At 36.8% G+C, this 14855-nt stretch overlaps 1 protein-coding gene across 1 annotated transcript in view; it reads left to right on the top strand.

Moving 5' to 3' along the window:
- LOC144438681 (protein KIBRA-like) overlaps nt 1-14154 on the top strand; it is a 76867-nt gene extending 62713 nt beyond the window's left edge. The window contains exons 13-22 of the mRNA XM_078127824.1: nt 1447-1558; nt 2891-3061; nt 3628-3814; nt 4265-4429; nt 4853-4971; nt 6257-7055; nt 8390-8491; nt 8991-9153; nt 9370-9547; nt 10041-14154. Of these exons, the coding sequence (XP_077983950.1) occupies nt 1447-1558; nt 2891-3061; nt 3628-3814; nt 4265-4429; nt 4853-4971; nt 6257-7055; nt 8390-8491; nt 8991-9153; nt 9370-9547; nt 10041-10107 (2063 nt within the window). The 3' untranslated portion in view covers nt 10108-14154. The remainder of the gene's footprint in view (nt 1-1446; nt 1559-2890; nt 3062-3627; nt 3815-4264; nt 4430-4852; nt 4972-6256; nt 7056-8389; nt 8492-8990; nt 9154-9369; nt 9548-10040) is intronic.
- Nucleotides 14155-14855: the final 701 nt, after the last annotated feature.

Raw genomic sequence — 14855 nt, 5'->3', positions numbered from 1 at the left:
CAATACCAATACCAATACCAATACCAATACATGCATTGTATTTACATAGTATGACATAATGTACTTACAGGTCTAGGTAGTGTAGAGAGTCAAACCAATACCAATACCAATACCAATACCAATACATGCGTTGTATTTACATAGTATGACATAATGTACTTACAGGTCTAGGTAGTGTAGAGAGTCAAACCAATACCAATACCAATACCAGTACATGCATTGTATTTACATAGTGTGACATAATGTACTTACAGGTCTAGGTAGTGTAGAGAGTCAAACCAATACCAATACCAATACATGCATTGTATTTACATAGTATGACATAATGTACTTACAGGTCTAGGTAGTGTAGAGAGTCAAACCAATACCAATACCAATACATGCATTGTATTTACATAGTATGACATAATGTACTTACAGGTCTAGGTAGTGTAGAGAGTCAAACCAATACCAATACCAATACCAATACCAATACATGCATTGTATTTACATAGTGTGACATAATGTACTTACAGGTCTAGGTAGTGTAGAGAGTCAAACCAATACCAATACCAATACATGCATTGTATTTACATAGTATGACATAATGTACTTAGAGTTCTAGGTAGTGTAGAGAGTCAAACCAATACCAATACCAATACCAATACATGCATTGTATTTATTTGGTATGACATAATGTACTTACAGGTCTAGGTAGTGTAGAGAGTCAAACCAATACCAATACATGCATTGTATTTATTTGGTATGACATAATGTACTTACAGGTCTAGGTAGTGTAGAGAGTCAAACCAATACCAATACCAATACATGCATTGTATTTACATAGTATGACATAATGTACTTACAGGTCTAGGTAGTGTAGAGAGTCAAACCAATACCAATACCAATACCAATACACGCATTGTATTTACATAGTATGACATAATGTACTTACAGGTCTAGGTAGTGTAGAGAGTCAAACCAATACCAATACCAATACATGCATTGTATTTACATAGTGTGACATAATGTACTTACAGGTCTAGGTAGTGTAGAGAGTCAAACCAATACCAATACCAATACCAGTACATGCATTGTATTTACATAGTATGACATAATGTACTTACAGGTCTAGGTAGTGTAGAGAGTCAAACCAATACCAATACCAATACATGCATTGTATTTACATAGTGTGACATAATGTACTTACAGATCTAGGTAGTGTAGAGAGTCAAACCAATACCAATACCAATACATGCATTGTATTTACATAGTATGACATAATGTACTTACAGATCTAGGTAGTGTAGCGAGTCAAACCAATACCAATACCATTACCAATACATGCATTGTATTTACATAGTATGACATAATGTACTTACAGGTCTAGGTAGTGTAGAGAGTCAAACCAATACCAATACCAATACATGCATTGTATTTACATAGTATGACATAATGTACTTACAGGTCTAGGTAGTGTAGAGAGTCAAACCAATACCAATACACGCAGTGTATCAGCAGCAATATCAGATGAATCTGTTGCTGGCGACAGTGGAGTCTATGAAGCTGCAATCAAGAGGTGAGTTCCTAATTTGTTGATGGCTGTCAACGCTGTGTGTGACTTTACTATTATGTGAAGTATTCTTTTTAAAGGAACTCTCAACAAGGTTCTGTGGATTGTGTTCAGTGTCGAGTGGCTCGAGTGTATTGCTTTCTGTACTCATAAATTGGAGGCTGGAAAACACATGACTCTAAAACCTGAACCAAACTGACTGTCTCTCTTTTACTGAATTTAAGAGATTGCATGTATGAGAGATAGATAAGATGAAATGGAAATTCATCTGTCTATTAAACCCAGTATGTTAAGTATGATACCAGGGCTTGAAATAACGACAAATATTTTCTTGCCCACTGGACAAGTAGAAATTAAAAAACACTTTCCAAATCAGAAAGTACTTGTCCACAAGGTGAATATTTTTTCGTAAATTTTATTGAGATGTTTGATTGAGATGTCCCTTTTCATCAGTTTTTGTCACCAAGTGAGTTGCCATAACATTACATCCAGTTTGAGTAAACTCAGTAAATCTAAACTGAATAATCATCTTCTATTCATATGTTAAAATATCACTTTGAAAGTTTCTGCAGATACAGGAATATTTCACTTACATTAGAATGAGTAAGCAGAGGTTTTAAAATCTAACCATGAGAAATTCTACTTGTCCATAACGACAAGTACTTTCTAAAACCCCTTGCCCAGTTCTGCTAATCACTTGTCTGTGACAAGTAAAACACCCCTTATTTCAAGCCCTGGATACTGATTGCTGGCAATGACTGCATGGTTTTGTGATAGACAGGTATAAATGTCTGACAGAGTGAATTATTGGCATACATATCATGGCTGTCAGAATACTTACCGACATAGCATGCTTTTATAGTCAGCATCCAACCAAACATGGTATTTGTAGGGCTACATAGTTTCATTGTAGGCTAAAGATGCCATGTATTTCTAAATCAGATGAGATGCCATTCTTTATTGTTGTCACACATGTCACTCTCATGAAATCAAGGAATGTTGATATTTTTCTCATGTTGAGTGCTGTATTTTCTGATGTGTGTTACCGGTCGACACTGCAAATGTTCTAGAGGCATTGAAAATATGTGTTTGTACATGCATGCACATAGTGTCATACTGTGTGTCAATGTATCTGAGTAGTGTACCAATTGGTAGGCACATCACTATTACTTTAGGTGTCTAGTTATAAATTTGATCATGGCAAAGTGATCAGATAGAAGTATTGTTGTATGGTCATTCCCCACTCCCCCACCCCCACCCCACATCACCCCAGCCTGATGATATGGTTTATGACTTGTTCTCACATTCCTTTTATTGTGTTGTGTATATTTGCACTAGACCTGGTGAGATGGGAGATGAAGTATTCTTTAATGATGCAGACATCTCCAGACTAGAAGCAGCACAAGTACAAATTGGTGTTAAGTTTGATGTGACAGATAGTTTACTACATATCAGTGTTGAGCAAGCAAGGAATTTAAATGCATTACCAATACCTGACAAAGCTAAAGTGTAAGTATTGATAAAAGTGGATAATACTTGTTTCATGCAACTCAGGTCTCTGTCTACCTCCTTTAGGAAAGGGTGTTTTAGTACCCATTGAAACCCCAATGTTTGAATACCATGGTTTGGATTACTATCTCTCCTCAGATGCACCATAGGCCCATTGTTCTGTTCAGGACAAACTGTTTCTATAGCTCTGTCCATAGACCCCATTGGTGGAGGATCTATACTCAGTCAGACAACTGTTTTTAACACATTAAGTGTAATCTGGATGTGACATCATCCAGAAATGAATAATATGTTAAAATTTGTCAAGTTTATTATATTTTACACGATAATTTTTACATATACAATACAAAATTTGACAGGAATCTTACAGAAATTGAAACTATGTACCACCTTCAACAACAAACACTGACATGGTTTTCTCTAAAAAAAAACAAAAAAAAAACAAAAAACGCTCTTGTTACATGTAAAATGTAATTAAAAGATTCACCAGTTCTTGAAATTGAAGTATCTTACGCCCTCTATGACCAACACTTCTAATCTTTTGTTTTCTTGTGCCCTTATTTCAGGTACATAAAAATAGCGTTATATCCTGCCAGTACAAATTCTGTATTTTCTACCAAACTTTGTGAAGATAACAATGCAGCTGTTCTGAATGAAGTGTTTAAAGTGCCTCTAGTTGAGAACCAACTCAACAACAAAACAATCCAAGTGAATGTGTGGTCAGTTAATGAGAATAAGGAAGAAGATTGCTTGGTAAGAATTTTATGTCTGATTTTACATTATCAATGAATAAATAAATAAAATAGTGACAGGTATGACAATATGAATACATCATACCAGTATTAAACATTTCCCCCATATTTTTCTTCATTCAGCTAAATGCGAGTGACCCATGACTTGTAGTGAACAAAACACATAGGTCATGAATGTTGTCCAACTGAATGATGACAAATATTGGAGAATTATTAGTTGTATCATAACTTATGAAAAATCTGTAAAAATAAAAATGACAAAGTTTTCAATCATATTCTTAGCATCAGAGAACCAATGATGTAGATGCTTGTCTTGATGTAGATAGATATATACATCCAATATTTTTTATCAAATGTGTTCAACTTGGCTTGTACATGATGTAATAAATATTAATATTCTTGTCTTGTGTGCATTATTTTTAATTGATGGGTTATGTCTCTTCCTTGACAGGGAGGAGCCCAAGTCAGTCTAGCTGATTTCAATACCATGTTACCTGCAAGGACAAAATGGTACAATATCCTGAATTTTAAATATTTGCAAACAGAGAGTAGGAAATGTAGTGGGCATACATCGTTGTCTGACTCACCAAACAGTATATCAAGTAATACAGCTCTGGTAGGTATCCACGGCTTATTTTGTACCATAAAGGTTCATCCCAAAAATGTAGTAAATAAGTGTCGTAAACATTGATCGTATTCGTGCACAAAAAATTCAACACAGTCTCAGTTAAAATAAAGAAGAAAAAGGAGTCACCATGCAATGTTGTAAATTAGAGAAAATAATCTCAAAATGTATCAATATTAAAATTCAAAATGGCCACCGAATACTAACTTTGGGAAATAATAGTTTTACCATTTCCATGAAAACAAGGTGGAGACAACCAAATTCTTTGGTGTTTTCGAAATGACCAGGGACAACTTTTTACATGGTAAAAGTACAAGTTATTTTGATTTGGAGCTATTTTGTCCCAGATTTGCATTCTTTCACTACATAAACATTGAGTTAATTGTTGATGACCTTTGACATTGTTTTCAACAGAGTAATGACACAGTAGCTGAGTTGTTAGAAGCATCATCGTCAAGACTACGAAGGGCATCAACAGGAGATAGAATTATAGATGAATTGATACATGCAGACAAAGATGATGTCGACTCAAGGTAAACACTATTACATCATCATCTTCCTCTGTAATAGATGGATGGAAATATCCTAAGAATGTATATTCTGTATTATACATCCAACTCGGTAAATCTGGTATATCTTTGTAATTTGTGTGGAGGAAGTCTTGTAGATTATTCCAAACACATGCGAATTCCCCATGAATGTAACATAACTGTTGCTCACCCTGGTGGTACGACAGTATACGCAATGTTTCTAGCGGTACAGTCTACTGAGTAACACCAAGGACATGTACACGATGTACCAGCAGTGGAGTCATGCAGTGGTATGTAACACTGAAGTACTGCTGGTGGTATGCTAACAGTACCACTGACTATACACTCTGCTGGTGGTATGCTAACAGTACCACTGACTATACACTCTGCTGGTGGTATGCGAACAGTACCACTGACTATACACTCTGCTGATGGTATGCTAACAGTACCACTAACTATACACTCTGCTGGTGGTATGCTAACAGTACCACTGACTATACACTCTGCTGGTGGTATGCTAACAGTACCACTGACTATACACTCTGCTGGTGGTATGCTAACAGTACCACTGACTATACACTCTGCTGGTGGTATGCTAACAGTACCACTAACTATACACTCTGCTAGTGGTATGCTAATAGTACCACTGACTATACACTCTGCTGGTGGTATGCTAACAGTACCACTGACTATACACTCTGCTGGTGGTATGCTAACAGTACCACTGACTATACACTCTGCTGGTGGTATGCTAACAGTACCACTGACTATACACTCTGCTGGTGGTATGCTAACAGTACCACTAACTATACACTCTGCTGGTGGTATGCTAATAGTACCACTGACTATATACTCTACTGGTGGTATGCTAACAGTACCACTGACTATACACTCTGCTGGTGGTATGCTAACAGTACCACTAACTATACACTCTGCTGGTGGTATGCTAATAGTACCACTGACTATACACTCTGCTGGTGGTATGCTAACAGTACCACTAACTATACACTCTGCTGGTGGTACACTGTACTTGTGATACTCTAACTTACTAACACTGAAAAGTTGACACTATCTACCACCATCAGAATCATGCAGTGGTATGTCAGTAGTGTTCTACACTAGTGTATCATTTATGAAGAAGGCAGCGTAATACTAATGTACTTCTACCACTGTGTTACATCGCAGGGGGGATTTGCACTAATGATTGTATTTGGATTCCGAATGAGCCAACACTCGGTACACTACACATATTCTTACATTTCTTAAAAATCTGTTCTGTTTGTCACAGGTTCAGGTCATCTTCATTTGACACGTCCAACTTTAGACATCAGCAACATCACCAGTATGTCCCTGTATACACCCAAGATTACAGATCTCAAATTTCAATGAACTCCTCACTCACAGAGCAACAAAAACATCAGCTGTACCTCCAGCTTCAACAACAACAACAACAACAACAACAACAACAACAACAGCAGCAGCAGCAGCAACTATATCAAGAACAAAGGTTGCAGCAGCAACTTTATCCCGAACAACAACTTCAACAACAACAATTTTATGCAGGACAATTACAACAACAGCTTTACCCAGAACAGCTACAACAACAACAACAACAACAACAACAACAACAACAACAGTTACAGCAGCAACAATTGTATTCTGAACAATTGCAACAACAACAGATGTTTTCAGAGCATCAAATGCAACAACAACAACAACAACAACAGTTGTATGCAGAACAGTTGCAGCAACAAATGTACACAGAACATATGCAGCAACAACTTTACCACCAACAACTTCAACAGCAACATTTGAGGCAGCATGCCGGATCTAGTGCCTTAGTGAATATTTATGAACAAGCTAATTACCATAATCACATGAACCTTCATGATCATGATGAATTATCAAGGACTTGGTTATGTGATAAGGAAACAAACACAGATGAACTCAAAGGAGGTGAATTTATGCGCAGTGGTAAAAATACTAGACATACTAAGAATGACAGTAGGGGAAATTTACGTGCCAGTAACATTGTCAGGTCTGCTACTTTTTCACCAGGACCTCAAAAACAGCAATATATTTGTAGGGTGAGTACTTGTATGTTGTATTTGAATTTGGTTGCAATTATACCATGATCTGTCAGCATTATGACAATGTACATGGTCTTGTCTATTTGCTGTCTGTCTGTCTGTCTGTCTGTCTGTCTGTCTGTCTGTCTGTCTGTCTGTCTTGTCTGTCTGTCTGTCTGGCTGGCTGTCTGTCTGGCTGGCTGGCTGTCTGTCTGTCTGTCTGTCTGTCGGTCTGTGTCAATCTTTCTGTGTCAATCTTTCTGTGTCTGACTGTCTGTCTATTAATCTGTCTCTGTCTGTCTCTGTCTGTCTGTCAATCTGTCTGTCTGTCAATCTATCTGTCTGTCTATCTGTCCGTCTGTCTATCTGTCTATCTGTCTCAATCTGTCTGTGTCAGTCTGTCTGTCCAAATGTCAATAGATGTATGTGCCATAAAGTCATATAGATATCATTATCACAATGACTTGCATAGAGTTTTAAGATGCATGTAAGAATGTGACACTTGAATAAAGCCAAAATGGGTAACTAGACAAAGTCCACATCAAAATTGAAAAAAAAAATCACTGTAAAGTTAGTATTGTGGCCTGTTATTATCGGTGCACGTCCAACTCGGCCCATCGCCAACTCGGCCCACCAACTCGGTCCACTCATTGCCAACTCGGCCCACCAACTCGGCCCACCAACTCGGCCCACACTCTGCCAACTCGACCCACCAACTCGGCCCATCCTCTGTTGAACTAGTCCAAGTTTCGCCTCAAGTTCAATATGATTGCGATTCCTGTTTCTTTGACATTCATGACTTTGCTATGTAAAAAGTTCAAAGTCCAAAATAGTTGATGCAATTCGTCCCTGTGTACCTTAAAGGTGCAGGAGTGCAGTAGGACTAGGCTGAGTCTGGATGGACCTTGGCTTGTTTTCTGTATCTGCTTGTTCAGAATATCATTTCTGTGATGACAAATTAACGTATGACACAGTGGGCCGAGTCGGTATCACTGAATGGGCCGAGTTGGCAATCATGTGGGCCGAGTTGGCAATCACCTGGGCCGAGTTGGTAATCCCCGGGGCCGAGTTGGCAATGGGCCGAGTTGGCAATGGGCCGAGTTGGACCTACCCCTTATTATCAACACACCCTGCTTGAGGTTCTTTCTTTACTATTATAATTAGTATTTGTTTGTGTGAATGGTTGAAGGATGTGTTAGTGAAAGTGTTAGTGTACCCTGCCAATAGTATGCCAACATAAACATTTACTATTTTGTTGTTTCTCTATATAGCTCAATCGTAGTGACAGTGATAGTACCCTGCCAATAGTAGGCCAACATAAACATTTACTATTTTGTTGTTTCTCTATATAGCTCAATCGTAGTGACAGTGATAGTTCCATGCTGCAGCCAATGTACAGAAGAGGACCCTTTATCAGGAACTCTCTTGAAAGGAGAAGTCTTCGATGGAAGAAGGTAAGCCTGATAAATTCTCACATTTCAAGTCAAGTAAATAGCTATGTTCCTGACAAGTACTTTGAACACAACTTGGTGATTCAGATAGAGTATCTTACTAGTATGATAAGGCATATATATACACAATCATCTGGGCAGTTCAGTTGAGATGTTGGCCTGATTGCAAACACTTCTGACTTGACATTCAAATAAAGATTTGCGTGACATAGGTGAATACAGCAACATGTCATCTTTATGCTGGTATGTCAACTTGATCATGAAGGATGCCATGTCTAAGGACAGTTACTAATACAGATCTGAAGGATGCCGTGTCTAAGGACAGTTACTAATACAGATCTGAAGACGTTCTTCTAACAGCCTTAAGACAATTGATATGCATTGAAATTCATAGATAATTATAACAATCAAACATTGATATTTGATTCAACTTTAGAGTGAATAAATTATGTTATCGTTTTCATTATGTGTTTACAAAATTGGGTTGCTTTTCTGTCCACAGGGTCAAAAAGTACCCCAACTTCAAGTTGAACATACTCCTCAAAGGACTTCCTTGGATCTTGAACTTGACCTTCAGGCATCAAGAACTAAACAGAACTACCTACAGGAAGAAATTGCAAGGCTTAAAGAAATTAAACAGAAAATGGAGGAGGCTCAAGAAAATGGTAAATTTATTGTATTTAGAGTTAACACAGTATTTAGCAGCCATATTGAATTCTAAAATGACTAGATTTTTATATCATTTTGACCTCTACTGTAAAAATGTGTACATTGACCCTAGATTTGACATTTTCCTTAATATAGTAACAGTGAAAGTTTAAATTCAAGAGTTTATTTCTGAAGTACATTCTATATTAATGTGATTGATTTGTCATATCCAGGCATGAATCCGACATGGCTTAGTGAACACGACATCATGAAAAGATTGTTGGACAATGCCGATAGTTTCAACAAGACCACACTGCAAGACAGGAATGAAAGGTCACTAAAAAAAGCCACCAAACAAGTGTACAAACTGAGACAGAGTCAGACTCCTCAACCAGAAATCATGTCATTCAGGTTAGTATTAGGTTATTATTAGGTTGTTATGGGTGCATTTACAATTATAGACTAACTGCAAGTAAGGTGTCATGTACCAAATATGGTGTTGTATATACCAAATATGGTGTTGTGTGTACCAAATCTATGTCATGTGTGCCAGATATGGTGTCATTATTCCAAATATGGTGTCATGTGCTCCTAATATGGTATCATGTACAATTATACTTGGTGTTTGACATCAACATCAATATGAGTGTGTCAGGGATCTGTCGCTACATAGACATAAACCAGAAACTGAGAATATAACAGACAATCAAAAACAAACTGCAAAGAGATAACAATTCAAGCTGTCCCACGTGACGGTCAGATGTAAAAATGGACAATAAGAGACACATGCATTGTTGCCAGAACATAATCCAATGAATATGTGGGCACACCGACAGACAAAAATAAGGTGAAATGAAACATGTCCCAAATAATTTTGTATTGTTCTGTTTATTTTGAATTGCAGGGAGAAGATGGCATTTTTTACTGCAGTAAATGTCAATGTCCCTACACTGCCAAAGAATGAGTATTGACCTATGAACTATGACCCAATCAACTTGCAATGTCTCTGAATGCTGCAGAAGCATGGACGCAGCTGAATTGTTCTGTACACTGATGGCCAGTCTAAACCTTGACAGAGGAAAACTAAAACCACTGCAGTTCAAACATGTGACATTGGATGAACCATAGTATGAACTGTTGCTTGGTGTTCCCAAGGAAACCATGCTGTGCATATCAATCTTTGGTTTGAATGTGTTTGTGATGAATATTTTACAGTGTAAATGGAACAAGTGAGAAAGACGAATGCTTGAATGAAGTCGGTTTCTCCTTTATTTTAAGCCAGGAGAAATCTGAGTGCTGTTTCATTAATAATCTGAGGTATTTGTACATATTTTGTGGAAAAAATTACAAAAGACAACTGAATTCTATCATGTATAAGATTCTTGAGATGATTAGTGAGAAGGTCTGTGATGTAACCTTGACTTTTTTGGTTTCACAGGCTCTGTTTCTAGAGCAATGTTCAGCCAGTGGGGTTTCACAGGCTGTGATGCAAGGGGCAACATTCAATGTGTGGGGGTTGCACAGGCTGTGATGCAAGGGGCAACATTCAATGTGTGAGTTTTCACAGGCTGTGATGCAAGGGGCAACATTCAATGTGTGGGGTTTCACAGGCTGTGTTGCAGGGCAACATTCAATGTGTGGGGTTCCACAGGCTGTGTTATAGGAGCAACTAAGAATAAGTGGACGTACAGGGAGAATTCCACACCCAGCCGTTTTATTTGATAATTCTATGCCTAGCATTTTTTATTTTGGTAGATTTTACTCAAAATTATCAGTGACACTTTTTTGGATCTTAACGTAATCTTTTAGGGTGAAAATTAATCATGAAATATTTAAACAACCTTCATGCAACTGAAAAAAAAAATTGGTAAGGATTTTGCTGAATAGAATAGCAATGTATTACCTGTAATTTTTTTAAATCAGTATTTTTTCTCTTTTTTTGAATTATCATTGGTACAGGTTTCAAAAAAGAATCATTTCAAATACATGTTTTTTAGTAATCATAACAATAAGTGAGAGTGGCTGGATTAATTTACATAATGGAAGTCAGATATTGTAGTATTTATATGCAAATTACGATTTTCCCAAAGCAGCTACTGTACTGGGTTAAAAACAATGACATCATGAGTAGGCCAGTGAGTGTAGTTATATATGACCTATGACCTAGCTGAGAAGTAGCAAAAGCAGGAGTTGATTTTAATTGACAGGTAGTCGACTAATGCAAGTCTGTAGACCTATTTCCCCTATCTATACAACTATTTACAGACGATAACTCTTGTAGACACACTCAGTGTGTCAGTTTCCTGATAAAAAAGATCATGTTTGCCTTGTAGTAAAACAGAAAGAACATATATTTTAGAAAATAACCAGAAAGTTTGACAGCTTTTATACGTCCTAGTCCCAGGGGTAGCACTTTTGAATGTTGAGCATGGAAGTCAACTTTTGACTTGGCAATGGATCTGCTTTATCAGTTATGTTAGCAAACCTCATTTTCCACAGGACAACATAGTTTGTGTCTTTGCTTTCATATGAACGCACAAATCTTTCCAGACATGTACAGTATGCTATGTTTGCATTAAATGTCGCCCTCTAGTGTTGAAGTAGAGCTGTGACATAGATCTGAGCAATGTGGTGTATATAAGAAATGTGTCACCATTGAAGAAAAGCGTTCAAAAACACTGTCTATGCATTTAGCTAGAGACATAGTTCAGGGTTATGTTATGTATGTCACCTTATTTGATCACAGCTGTGCTCTACCATTACAGGGTTTAATACTTGATATTATTCTGGTAATCATGCCTTTGGTTTACTAAGATAGACACAAACTAAAACTATTGTCGCAACATGTTGATACAACAGTGATAAGCTATTGAATGGACGTTGGTTTAATTGTAGTCTCAGTAGGGAGGTGTCACACAGTTTTATTGGCAGAGTTCCATGAACTTACAGTGTACTGTTTTGAGACTGCCAGTGTTTACAACATCTTGATCACAAGGTGATTGCAGTCGTACAACAGAGGAACTGCTATCACCTACATGTGTGATCTACCACATTGTAGAACAATAGATTTAGTTTGTGTGAGTAAACCGAATGCTGGAATACCAGAGTGGTATTATTTTTAGACTCATTTTTAGCTATGAACACCAAATGGGGTCATTTTAGTCATAACGTGTATTGTATTAGCTTCTCAGATACACACTTGGTGAGATCACCAGTTCACAAACTGTATGCTTGATGGATTTAAATTTTTTGTCATACCAAAAAAAAATCTATTGTAAAAAAAATTATGTTTGCCAAATTGTGATCAGTATTTATTTTGTGTTGTAATAGAGTGTGTTAACATTTTTTATCATCAATGTTCAGGTGGTTTATTATAACATTTACCAGATCACTTTAGATATTTCTTTTTTATGAAAAAAAAAGTTTTAACAGACATTATGTTATTTTGAACAGACCATAGATATTTGTGAAGTTAAACTTGCAAATATATTTGTGTATTATTGTGTGATTCAGACATTATGCATTGATTGACAGCTGACAATCTGACATCTAATTGGCTGCTTAACCAATTAGCATTGATTGACAGCTGACAATCTGACATCTGATTGGCTGCTTACCAATATCACTGATTGAGAGTTGTCAACATCTAATTGGCTGCTTACCAATTAGCATTGATTGACAGATGCCAATCAACTATATCACTTGATGTCATTCATCACACAAGCCTAGTACAACTATAGACTTGACTATTTCCCTCTGTGTCTGAGATGCTGATTTGTAAATGTGACAAAACTTGATTCAAATATGTAATATCTTTGGTCTGTTCAAGTAACTATGGTACATTGTTTTGAGAAGCATTAAATATTTCCAGGAGTTTCACATTATATTTGTATATTTAATCTACAAGTACTTTTCATTTAATAATCTTTCACTTAAGTTATTTTTGTGGTTAAAAATGTGACACCACAACTACGCCGTAGTATTTTATCAGTTTTCAAACAGTAATGAAAATATTTCAAATGAATTTTACTCCTAAGTCATATTGGATTTTTTTTGCTTCTCAATAACATCAGGCTAGTGTCAATGGGGAGGGAGAAAAGGAGACCTGAATTAGTAAAATGAGAGGGGTTGGGGATGTGCAGCTCTTACCACTGCCCAAGGATACATTGTACACATAGTTAGTTTTATTGTTCACCTGTATACCACTGTCCAGCCAATTCAGAAATCTCTATAAGTGTATAAAGGGTAGGGTTTAGTCATTGAGAAACCATGTGATTGTGTAACAATTATTCATGGTAATTTGGGCTTTCATTAATGGTGCTTTGCTAATATATTTCATCGTGTGGTGTACAGGAAACTCTGAATCTATGCACAAAACAGTACCTCATTTTGCCAGTTCATATAATTTAGGTCAGAGGACATGCACATATTATAAATAACATTAGAAGACATACACATACACTGGTAAAAAAAACAGTTATTGTAATAATTAAAGAAGTCCCAGTTTTAAGTAACAGTATCGTAACCTGTGGACTGACAGATCAGCCATTGTGGGCATGGTCTAATCTCCCTCTCCCTATTAGGACAGGCTGAGAAGCCCAGACCGATGATGTCATTACTGTCTAGGTAACATTCACTTATTTCTCTCAGCCGTTGCCATAGTAATCATGGGTGTACATCAATTCAATCGCTGAGTTATAATGTAGGGAATATCATAGATATATTTCTCGGGCATTTGATATGAAATGAGAAAAAAAATCCGAAAACCAACTTGTACTCCTGGGCATGTGGTAAAGAGTGGTTTGTAAATGATAAGGTTGACACTCCATGTACTACATTGTAGACTACATACCTCAACAAACAGATTTTATAACCAGGCACCATGTCTTATGTGGACTAATTTGTTTTGAATATACAAACATTGTCATTTCCATGTCATATACCTCAGGTTCTTTTACATAATGGACAAAAGGTATCAAGTCTCAGTTCAGTCATTTTGTTATTTTTTCTCTAATATGCCATGTGATTATTGTTATCCTTATTGTTATTGTATTATTATTATTATTATTATTATTATTATTATTGTTATTATTATTGGTATGCCATCATTGTGAGTACACAGAATGAGAAAATGAATCTCAACAAACAAACAACCCTTTCCCTAAATTAAAGGTAACATTTATATTTTGCATAAAATTACATATTGAAAAGATGACTTGTGTTTCAGTGTTTTATTATTGGCTTTCAAGCCCCCACCCTCACCCATACCACAATACTCTCCACATGCCCCCTACCCCACCAACCCCTCACTTACTTTCAAGTGTTAGTGGACTGAAGCAAGCCCCCCCACCACCACACCACTACCACCACACACCCTCCACTGCAAGACTCTCCAGCAAACACCCCCTGTCCTATCAATGAGTTGATGAATGCTACAAGTGATTATAGATACACCCAGCGACAATGTTTTTCATATTTTTGGCACCCCAGTTTTTCATTTAGTACTGAATTTAACTTTACTCCACCAGAAAATGAATAGAAAAAAGGTGCAATCTTTGACAGGAAAACGATTCTAGTGAGGACCATAGAAATAGTTCCCTGTGAACTTATCCAAGTTAATGAACCAAACACAAAGGACAAGTTTTGGATAAGACTCCCATTTACACAACAACAAGAAAAGTACTTCTGTTGTAAAGGTATAGAGAGAATATAATTCAAC

This window comes from Glandiceps talaboti, chromosome 8 (genome assembly GCF_964340395.1).
Source record: "Glandiceps talaboti chromosome 8, keGlaTala1.1, whole genome shotgun sequence".
Classification (NCBI taxonomy): domain Eukaryota; kingdom Metazoa; phylum Hemichordata; class Enteropneusta; family Spengelidae; genus Glandiceps; species Glandiceps talaboti.
The sequence above is the reverse complement of the archived record's forward strand: the minus strand, read 5'-3'. Positions and strand labels throughout refer to the sequence as shown.